At 51.1% G+C, this 11,211-nt stretch overlaps 1 protein-coding gene across 1 annotated transcript; it reads right to left on the bottom strand.

Annotated features, from left to right (window-relative positions):
* Positions 1 to 5,091: 5,091 nt before the first annotated feature.
* IER5 (immediate early response 5) lies at positions 5,092 to 6,783 on the bottom strand. The gene has a single exon (XM_082227529.1). It carries the CDS (start codon positions 6,592 to 6,594, stop codon positions 5,788 to 5,790), a length of 807 nt encoding a protein of 268 aa, XP_082083655.1. The 5' UTR covers positions 6,595 to 6,783; the 3' UTR covers positions 5,092 to 5,787.
* Between the last annotated feature and the right edge of the window lie 4,428 nt (positions 6,784 to 11,211).

Genomic DNA, 11,211 nt, shown 5'->3' with positions numbered 1-11,211 from the left:
TCGGTTTAAGTGGCTACTAATAATTCTGCTCCCATACGAGAGAACTACCCAAAGCGCCTTTACTTTGTTCAGTACAGGCAGATCACAAAAATGTGTTGTTTCCTTCAACACCACCTCCAATACCCAGCAGCTCGAAAACTCTCCTACTCAAGCTGCCACCCATTTCCCAGGTCCTACTACTCTACCTGTAACAGCAGCCCTGCAGGAGGAAAACGTAGCTGGTGCCTACACTGCGGGAAACTCTGTGCTAAGAGGGAAGCAGAGGGAAAGGGAGCTTCAGGGCCAAAGCAGGGAGGCCAACTGAGGAATTGCAATTAAAGTTCTTAAATTGAACAGCCACAGATAGGAAGGAATCAGCTAGCCTCCCCAGAACAATCCCAACGAAAAAACAACCTTGCTTGAAGCCCCTATTGCAGCAGGCAGCTGTCACGTTGCTCTTGTGTAAGCATGTGTTGCTGCTTGTGTGTAACATGTAGCTGAGCCCTCAGCTCTGATGCTGTAAGTATCAAAGGAATAATGGATTTGTCCCATCGTAGCAATGGGATCGTGAAGCTGAGGCTCCAATACTTTGGCCACCGCATGAGAAGAGAAGACTCCCTGGAAAAGACCCTGATGTTGGGAAAGATGGAGGGCACAAGGAGAAGGGGACGACAGAGGAAGAGATGGTTGGACAGTGTTTTCGAAGCTACCAGCATGAGTTTGACCAAACTGTGGGAGGCAGTGGAAGACAGGAGGGCCTGGCGTGCTCTGGTCCATGGGGTCACGAAGAGTCAGACACGACTAAACAACTAAACAAACAATAACAAAAGCACTAGTGTTGCTGAGAAGCAGATAAGAGCATCTTCCTTCTCAAATTCATGTTTTCACCTTTTGATCCAAGCCGCAATCTCCCTACCTCAGCCGTGCATAAATGGAAAAGGGTTCCCCCCCCCAAGCCAGTCTGCTGAGCAGGGAGCAATTTTCAGAGAACGGGCAGCTGAGGAAGCCTTAACCCTACATGGAATATTGCATCACATCAAAAGGTATGGGTCTTGCAAGCTGCCCTTGATAGCTAAATGACTTGTCATCAGGGCCTGAAAGGCACTGCTGTGAGTTCAACGGGCAGGCAGACATCTCCATGGAGGGCAACGGGTAGGTTTGTCTTGTGACATTAACAAAAAAAATGTTTCATCGAACTTTAATCAAGCCACAAATCGATTGCCACAGCTGCAGCCGAAGAAGAAAACTCTTCCAGGGGCCTCTTTAAGTTACCTGAGGCCAACTGCAGGCTCAGAACTAAATTCTTTTTCAGAACAGCCTTCTAAGAGCCAGCTTTGAGCGTTGCCATCCACAAAGGCTGAGACATTCCTTCCCCTCTCCAGCCTCCCAGTTTCTCATTAGACAAGCTCCCTGAGGGCACAAACCACCAAGAGAACCACAAAAATTAAGGGGAAAAGATTCTGCTAGGAAGCTTTTTCCAAAAAGCAAGCCTCCCCTGCATTTTAGTATTGATTGAGAGCGGCCACCAGTTCCCAATTCTTCCTTCAACCTACCACCTGCTTTTTCTGTAGAGCCTTGACTTGATCTTCAGCCCCAAATGAAATGAACCTGAGCTGGGGGTGCCAAATTTTCCCATAACCTCCACTGCCAAAGGGCAGTAAACCAACACATTCAGTTCTCAAAATAGTAAGCAATTGTGTAAAGGTACCCCTGCCCATACGGGCCAGTCGTGTCCGACTGAGTGCTCATCTCGCTTAAGAGGCCAGGAGCCAGCGCTGTCTGGAGACACTTCCGGGTCAAGTGGACAGCGTGACGAAGCTGCTCTGGCGAGCCAGCACCAGTGCAGCGCACGGAAACGCCATTACCTTCCTGCTATAAAGCGGTACCTATTTATCTACTTGCACTTAATTGTGCTTTCGAACTGCTAGGTGGGCAGGAGCTGGGACCGAACGACGGGAACTCACCCCGCTGCGGGGATTCGAACCACCGACCATGCGATCGGCAAGTCCTAGGCACTGAGGTTTTACCCACAGCGCCACCCGCGTCCCCCTGCCTAGAAGTTGGCAGGGTGCAAAAAACCACCCCTCTCCGCTCTGGCTCAGAGGAGCTAGAACAGGGGTCCCTAAACTAAGGTTCGTGGGCTGGATCAGGCCCGAGGGACTCATTTATCTGGCCCGCAGCGACCCCCGCCACCCGCCTGCTCTTACCGGCGCTGCACTGTTGCCCACTTCTGGGTTGGAGGAGCACCGGAAATAGCTTGGGCGCATGCGCACTATTTGCACATGCACAAACGCTATTTCCGGTGCACATCCAGGTCGGAGAAGGTCCATGCACATGCACACAAGCTATTTCTGGTGCTCCTCTGACCCGGAAGTGCGCCGGAAATAGCATGTGCATACATGTGCTGTTTCGGGAAGCTTTTAATGTTTGATGTATTATAGTATTTTAATATTCTTTTGGAAGCCGCACAGAGTGTCTGGGGAAGCCCAGCCAGATGGGCGGGGTATAAATAATATATTATTATTATTATTATTATTACACGTATGGGCACGCACTCCCCTACCCTCCGGCGCTGGAGACATCGGCCCGAGGCACGGTAAGGTTGCTGACCCCTGGGCTAGAAGCCCATTGGCACATTTCCTGGGCTATTCCTCTGCTGCTCTGGGCAGCCAGGCAAGGCTCACAGCTCCTCTGGGAGCTCCTTGCCAAGGGCACAAGGGATGGCAGGGTTGTGGTCCAATACAGCTCCTTGCCTAGGGAGCTTAGGTATGCCTCTGGTACAGAGTTCATGCTAGGAACTTGCGGATCCGAGGCTGAAATTTAACTTGGTGAGTTACCTGGGACTGTGGCCTTCTCAGGCCTCAGAATCCTTTCCAGACACAGGATGGACACACAACAACACCCCTCTTGCTATTTGCACACTCTAGGAAGGTTTTGCGTTGGCCAAGCCTGGTGTTAAGTATTCGATGCCTCCTAAACTTCTGTCTGTGCCTTATGAAGGGTACATTCGGAACGTAGGAAGCTCCCTTGCACCAAGTCAAAGCAAGGATCCACCTAGATCAGTATTGCTACACTCCCTAGCAGCAGCTCTCCAGCTTTTTGGACTAGACATCTCTACCTGGAGATGCCATGGATCTAACTTGGGACCTTTGACATGGAACGCAGATGCTCTACCACTGAATAGTGCCTTCTGTCTGCTCCACTTGGAAGTTCCAACCCCTGGATAACTGCCTCGGAGACCTTAAGTTGGAAAATGCTCCCTCCAGATATGGCTGGTCAGGGATCGGCTATAAAGAATGTCAGTCCTCAAGAGGGTGAGGAGTTGGCCAACTTGGGATATGGAGAACTGGTGTTGATTTAAGTGGAGCAAAGCCTGATAAGGCAGGGAAAAGGAGGGTATTGTTTATAAATACCTTGATTTATCATACAGATATAGAATTGTAGAGTTGGAAGGGACCACAAGGGTCATCCAATCCAACCCCCTGCAATGCGGGAATCTTTCACCCAATGTGGATTAACAGTCTCTAGCTATACCAACTGAGCTATATATACAGCAGGCTTTTTTGGCCTGGTATACTCAAGGCAACCTAGCAGTTCGAAAGTACGTCAAGGTGCAAGTAGATAAATAGGTACCACTCCAGCAGGAAGGTAAACAGAGTTTCCATGCACTGCTCTGGTTTGCCAGAAGCGGCTTAGTCATGCTGGCCACATGACCCGGAAGCTGTACGCCGGCTCCCTCGGCCAGTAAAACAAGATGAGAGCAGCAACCCGAGTTGTCCGCGACTGGACCTAATGGTCAGGGGTCCCTTTACCCTTTACTCAAGACAGGATCTTAGCAACATACAGTGGTGCCCCGCAAGACGAATGCCTCGCAAGACGGAAAACTCGCTAGACGAAAGAGTTTTCCGTTTTGGAGGTGCTTTGCAAAACAAATTTCCTATGGGCTTGCTTCGCAAGACGACAATGTCTTGGGAGTTCCTGCTGGGTTTTTCCCCCCTCCCCCCCTTTTTCTAAGCCGCTAAGCCGCTTATCAGCTGATCTGATCAGCAGATAAGCCGCTAAAAGCCCCTAAAAGCGCTAATCCGTCAATGGGCTTGCTTCGCAAGACAAAAAAACCGCTAGACGAAGAGAATCACAGAACGGATTCTTTTCATCTTGCGAGGCACCACTGTACTCTATTTAAAATATGTAAATATCACTGCTCCAAAACATATGTATGTACTACCCCACCAATGGTTTACAAGACAGTTTACTGGGGGCGGGGGGCAGAGAGAGAAAGACTAACATAAACCATAAAAGATAATAAATTCAGGGTAAAACTAGGCTAATCCTAGCAATGCATAGTGACAATGCAAGACTAAAGTGGGTACCAGCTGATCCTCTTTAGGGACAGCATTCCACGCCCATCTTCCTAAGGACCACCCATTGTTCCTCATTCAATGGGAATATCCAAAGAAAGCCCTCAGTAACTGGAGTACAACTCCCATGCGGCCATTTGTTCTTCTGGGATAATGTTACAAGAGCCTTTTGGATGAAATCTGCCCGTGTCACGAACAAAGGGCACCACCACCAACTGCCCAGTGTTTCGAACCACTTTGCCGTGCTCTCAGCAGACATCCACATCTAAGATCAGCTGAGCCCTTTAAAACATTTAAGCGCTGCCATCACAGGATAGCACCACTCTTTTTCAAGAATTGTGAATGCGTGTCTCAGCTTTGAACGACTCTTTCCCAGCAGAAATGCCGGTGTTTGTTATTTCCATCTCTTATGCTTGTAGTCTGTGTGGTTTGTGCAGACAGTCTAATGGCATCAAGAAGATGTTCTGAGACAAACCCCACATAAGTCAGCCAAAGGAAGGACATTTGCTTCCTTCGCCTCCAACCTGTTTTTTCCTCTATATCCCTAGTTGCTATAACCCAGATCAGTGCTATGCCTGCTGCATCATTTTATTATCATTATTATTTATTGAATTTATATACCGCCCTATACCCGGAGGTCTCAGGGCGGTTCAAGAAGCGACCAACTGCTGCCCCACAATTTGAAGGGGGAAGAGAAATTAGCACCCATGCCCTCCCCAGCCCAGAGACGGCAGAAACACAAGTGCAGCTTAAACAATGTCAAAATATTTAATACGTGTTGCACACGCCAGAAGTTTACAATTGCCATACAAAAACACATCAACTGGAGGAAGAATATTGTACAAAGTGTCCCCAGAGGTCCTCTCTCCCATAACCTTTATAAAACAAAGGCTGGAAGTAATCGCCCCAGGGAAGCGTCTCTGGAGAGGTCTGCAAACACAGTTCCAACACACCTTCTCAGCCCTTCAAGCCTAGTGCTTTAGGGGCTTATCCTCCCCCCACAAAAAAACCCCTAATCTTACAGCAAACTTTCCAAGGGTTGCTCGGAAGAACATGCTCTGCGCGGCACAAAAACAAGGCAAGGGTATGACCTTCAGAACCGCTTTGACCGGAGGATGGATGGATGGATAGAGGGGAGGGAGGGAGGGCAGGAAAACGCTGAGCTGCTTCCACGCAGACTGCAAAATCACAGCCGGGGGGGACGGAGGAGAAACCATCCCTCCAGCCCACCCCGTCCAAAGTTTTAAACGCCGGATACTGCCCTGGTCCAGTCGCGCCCGCATCCCTCCGTGGAAAAAGAACGGGTGGCGCACGGAAGGGGCTTCTCGTCGAAAGCAGCCGGGACGCTTTAAATCCGAAGCAAACCCGGATCAACGTGCAGCCCCCCCCCTCTTCCGCCCCCCCCAACCCGTGGTCCCAATAATATGCAACCGGGGGAAAATAGGCAAGTTCAGAAAGCCACGATGGCCGTGCTCCAAGGGTTGAGGTTGCGCAGCATGGACTCGTCGCAGCAGATCGGCCCCGGCTCGGCGTCCGCTGCTGCTCCGGCCGACGCCTCGTCCTTGTCGTCGTCTTCCTCGTCTTCCCTCCGCCGCCGGCGCCGCCCGGAGCCCGAGGGCTTTTTGCCGAGCAGTCCCGAGAAGCTGGAGCCGAAGATACTGATGAGGCTGGCCACGTTGCCCGTCTCCAGGTCGCCGCCGTCGCGGTGCCTGGGGTTCTGCGGCTCCCGCTCCCTGCGCGGCTTCTTCAGCGGGGAGCTCCCCGACGGCGCGCCCTCGCCTCGTTGCGCAGCGGCGCCCCGCTTCCTGGGGCAGCAGGGCGGAGAGGGAGCCTCGGCTGGCTGCTTGCCGGCATCCGGCGTCGGAGAAGAGCAGCCGCCGCAGCAGCGCCGCGCCAGCCGATTAGCATCCCAATCCGGCGCGAGGTTCCGCGGCGACGGGGGAGCCCTGCGCTCCGAAGGCAGCGCCGCCGGCTGCAGGAAAAACGGAGGCGAGGGAGGAAAGACGGGAAGCCTCGAAGGTGGTCCTCCTCCTCGGAGCGGATCCGCACCAGGCGCCATCGGCCCCGGAGCAGCAGCCGGGAAAGGCGCCGCCTGCGCGCCATCCAACTCGCTCAGGTAGACCTGCCGGGCGCTGCGCAAGACGAGCGAGACCAGGAGGTTCCGGTGCAGCTTGACGCCGCCGCGCTGGCCCCGCGCGCCGTACATCTTGCCCAGCGAGATGCTGACGATGCGCTGCGCCTCCAGCTTGCAATCCATGCCCGACGGGATGCCCCCGGCCCGGCGCGCAGGGCCAGGAGGGGCGGCGCGGCGAGCCGCTCGCTGCCCAAAGCGAACGCAAGCGGGAGCAAAAACGCACTGTCCGCGCAAAACACACTGCGCGTCTCCGTCGGAGGAGCAGCCAGCAGAACCTCAACATCCGCCGCGCTCCATCCCGCGGCCGATTGAAGGCAGCCCAGCCCGGAGCGCGCGGTTTTGAGAACGCAGCGCATTGCGCCGGAGCCAATCAGAGCAGCGGGCGGTTGCCCGGCTCCGCCCACCCCTGTCTAGCCTCCGGCGCGCGCCCGGCTTCCTCCCTCATGCGCGCGCCCGCCCTGCGAGCTCGGCCAATGGGGAGCGTGGGAAGCGAGATTCGAATGGGTCCCTGGCCCCGCCCCTCCCGCCTGCTGAGCCCGCGCTTCCAAGAGGCGAAGCGTTGCTTGCGCGCTGGGGGCTGCAAAGAAGGGGTTGCAAGAAAGGTTTTTTTGTGCAGATAAGCGAACCTCTCCCAATTCAGCAGCAGCGCTTGTTCCCCCGGGAAGCGTGCATGTGCAGGATCGCAGCCTTTCTGCACCCTCTTGGCGCTTCCAGATGATGCAAGCTTTTTTTATTCTTTTGATATTGCTCACTCCCTGTTTTATTCCCTCCAACATTTCTCCGATGAAAATAGGGACATCCTATTCCATACCCTCCAACATTTCTCCAACGAAAATAGGGACATCTTATTCCATACCCTCCAACATTTCTCCATTGAAAATAGGGACATCTTATTCCATACCCTCCAACATTTCTCCAACGAAAATAGGGGCATCCTATGGGAAAGCAGGGCATTCTGGGATCAAATCAGAAACTAGGACAACGCCTGTAAATCCGGGACTGCCCCTTGGAAAATGGGGACACTCAAACGGTGGATCATCACCCTAATCTCCCCTGGTGTCAATTTTTACAGAGCAAAAATTGGGAATTCACACAAGATGAAAACATCATTCCCCATATGAACAGCAAATGGTTGGACTGAAGTTAAAGCTGTTATAACCCGCGTGGCATTAACTGCAATTTAGCCATTTGCTGTTTATACGGAGAACGATGCTGACTTTATCGTAAGGATTGCTGACATAACGCAAGCAAAATGCCCTGAACACAATGATGTTATTGCCGAGCTTTCAATGTGTTTTGAATTTTACAGTGCTGAATCCTAAAGTACCGGGTAAAACACAGGTCAAAGTCTCAGCGACTTCCTAGCAGAAAGCTCCTTAATACTTAGCCGATGAAAAGCAAAGCTCACACAAGTAACCTGTTTCCCCATTACAGAGGAAGTAAATAACATGCTAATTTTACCAATGCTCAATGAATCAGCAACAGTCATAGCTTAATAATAGCCAGATCCTAGTCACTTCTGCCAAGCTGTGGCCATTGGCCTATGAAATAATTGATCTTAAGCACAACTAGGATTACAGTGGTACCTTGGGATGCGAACGGGATCCGTTCTGGAGCCCTGTTCGCATCCTGAACAGAACACAAGACACAACAGCACATCTGCGCAAGAGTGGGTCGCGTTTCGCCGCTTCCGCACATGAGTGTGACGTCATTTTGACCATCTGTGCATGCGCGAGCAGCGGAACCCAGAAGTAAAGCACTCCATTACATCTGGGTCGCCGCAGAGCACAACCCGAAAGCGCTCAACCTGAAGTGTATATATCCCGAGGTATGACTGTACAACCTAACTTCTTTTTTCTAAAAATGATTTACAACAGGGGTCAGGCCAATGTCTCCAGTGCCAATCGCGCTACGGGCCAGAGGGCGGGGGAGCGCGTGCCCATACGCATGCGCACACGCTATTTCTGGCGCACTTCCGGGTCGGAGGAGCACCAGAAATAGCTTGTGCGCATGTGCACAGGCCTCCTCCGACCCGGATGTGCACCAGAAACAACGCTTGCGCATCCACAAATAACGCTTGCGCATGCGCATAAGCTATTTCCAGTGCTTCTCTCAACCAGAAGTGGGCAGCCATGCAGCGGCGGTAAGAGCGGGCGGCGGGGGTTGCTGTGGGCCGGATAAACAAGTCCCACAGGCTTTATCCAGCCCACGGGCCTTAGTTTGGGGACCTCTGATTTACAGTGCAACCCTATACAGGTTTACTTGGACATAAGAGAGCACTCAAGGGAAATAAGTGAGTAACCTCAGTGTGATTTAGGCATGTGTCTCCCTGGACTCCCCCACTTGTCTTGCCTTTGTAGCAGCGGCATTCTTTCTTTTCACGGTGGACTTTATGTGGATACCTGATCTGACGCACTCTGCAAGTTTAGGGTAAATCGCAGCGCATAAAGGCCATGACATATTTCCCCCAGAAAAAGCCTACAGAACAAAGACTGGGTCCACCCTATGGCATTCATGCGTGGGTTCACTGTTTCTATGTCTGCACATGAATACTATCAATTTTATGCCTCTGAAATCTGTCTTGATGTTTCCCATCCACATTAGTGGGTGGTATTTGGTATTTGTGGTAGAAACGCATTGAGATTTTTGCTTACCCGAGCTTGCACACATTTACTTTTTTAAAAAATCCAATATTTTTCAATATACCAATGTAGAGTAGTCAAAGCAATAATTTAAAAAGTGTTTGTCCTCCCAGCCAAGAATCCTGAGGACAATGTTGCCCACTCTAATACAGTGGAAGCTCAGGTTGCGAACGTGATCTGTGCAGGAAGCACATTCGCAACCCGCAGTGCTGCGTGTGCGCACGCACGGGTCGTGATTCAACGCTTCTGAGCATGCGCAAAGCGTGATTTAGCACTTCTGTGCATGCACAAGTGCCGACACCAGAAGTAACCCGTTCCTGTACGGGTTCGGCGCGGTGCTCAGCCCAGTGCAAAAACCATCACTTCTGCTCCCATGTAAATCAGCAACCAGGGTTTGAGAGCCAGGGCACAGTATCAGCAGATCAAACTGCGAACACAGAATAGGCGTGAGGCTTGTGGAAGCATACTACAACTACAGATTTAATAATCATAAATCAGGACAAAGAAACATGTCATCTCTCTCTTATATCATCTCAGAGAGAACAGCAAAAGCTATACACAACGGAAGTTCCCAGCGAGCTGTGCTGGAATGTAAACAGACATGCGAATGTAAACAGACATCCCAGCGAGCTGTGCTGGAATCTGTTCCTTAAGGTGGAATAGAAATGTCAACAGGGAGTTCATCCTGTGGATGCCAGCGTGGAATGGAGACACCAGGAGCTTCAGATGCACATTAAGCTCTAGTGCGGATGAACTCACAGATGGGCTCACTTCGAAGTAAGCATTCACAGCACCCAACTTGGACAGGATCGATTTAGGCCTTAGCCCTATAATACCCTTATGCCGAATTCTACTTTGATCCAATTGATGCATATGTGCTGTTGCTGGCTTTACATAGACTTTGGCAGACAATGGGCAATTCTGGCAACCAGTTGTTGGGAATACTAAATCCAGCTCCTGTATCCCACTCCAAGCCAACCGACTGTCAGACTGTGTTTGGAACCACGTGGCCAGCATTTCCTTGCAAATACAGATTCTCATCCAGCTAAGTTAGGCTCATATCCTGGCTTTATATGCATCATTGTATTTACTCAGGAGTAGACATTTTCAGCACAAGCCCATTGTATGATCTAGGACTGTCAGAAAGGGCTAACTGTCTCAATAACCTCTAGCCCCGACCCCAGACAAGCTTCTGGATTCTTCTTGCTAAACTGGGGACACACAGAGACGCTGTGGCAACCAGCATGAGATCTGGTAGATCCTGCCATGCATGTGCCAGCTTAAGTTCCAATGTGGACCCTGGATGCCCAGATGCCCATCTTTCTAGATCAGGGGTTGGCAAGGTTTACCGGCCATGGGCCGGATCACTCCCACAGCGATCGTCCGTGGGCCGGACTGGCGCAGTGCAATGCCAGAAATCGCTTCTGCGCAGAAGCAATTTTCAGCATCTGGACATGCGCAAACGCAATTTCCGGTATCTGTGTGTGCACAGACATGATTTCTGGCACTGCTCAGCGAGTCCCCAAGCTGCGCTGCACTGGTTTAGCGCAGCGCACGGGGTCAGTCGGTTCGGGGGCGGCTCGGGGGCCGGTAAAACGGTCTTCATGGGCCACATCTGGCCCATGGGCCACACGTTGCCGACCCCCGTTCTAGATAGTCAGGGGGGTACCACATAACACTTGGTTGCTGTTGTTGTTGTTATTGAATTTATATAATTTATATATTGAATATATATAATTCAATATATCAGTTTATACTGAAATGATTCTGACATGTTAATTAGGCTACCCATCTACAGTCTGTTGCATCAAATATTTTTTGTTCTGCATGTTAAAAAAACCTACCTCATGTGCCATTGCTTTTTTAGGCTTTCATTTTTTAAAAAATATGTTTGCAATCCGTGCTATTTCCTTCCCTCTTCTGATATTTTGAGTATCTTGGTCCACAGAAATGCATTGCTATGTGCCACATGGGCAATTATTGCCGTAACTAGTCATAATTGCTGTAGCGCTTGGTCATGTAAGCACTACTGACAACACCTGACAGTTGTATCCCTGCAGGCTCATAACAACTGTCAAAATGTTTGCATATATGACTC

Source organism: Podarcis vaucheri, assembly GCF_965113315.1.
Source record: "Podarcis vaucheri genome assembly, chromosome: 6".
NCBI lineage: Eukaryota > Metazoa > Chordata > Lepidosauria > Squamata > Lacertidae > Podarcis > Podarcis vaucheri.
The sequence above is the reverse complement of the archived record's forward strand: the minus strand, read 5'-3'. Positions and strand labels throughout refer to the sequence as shown.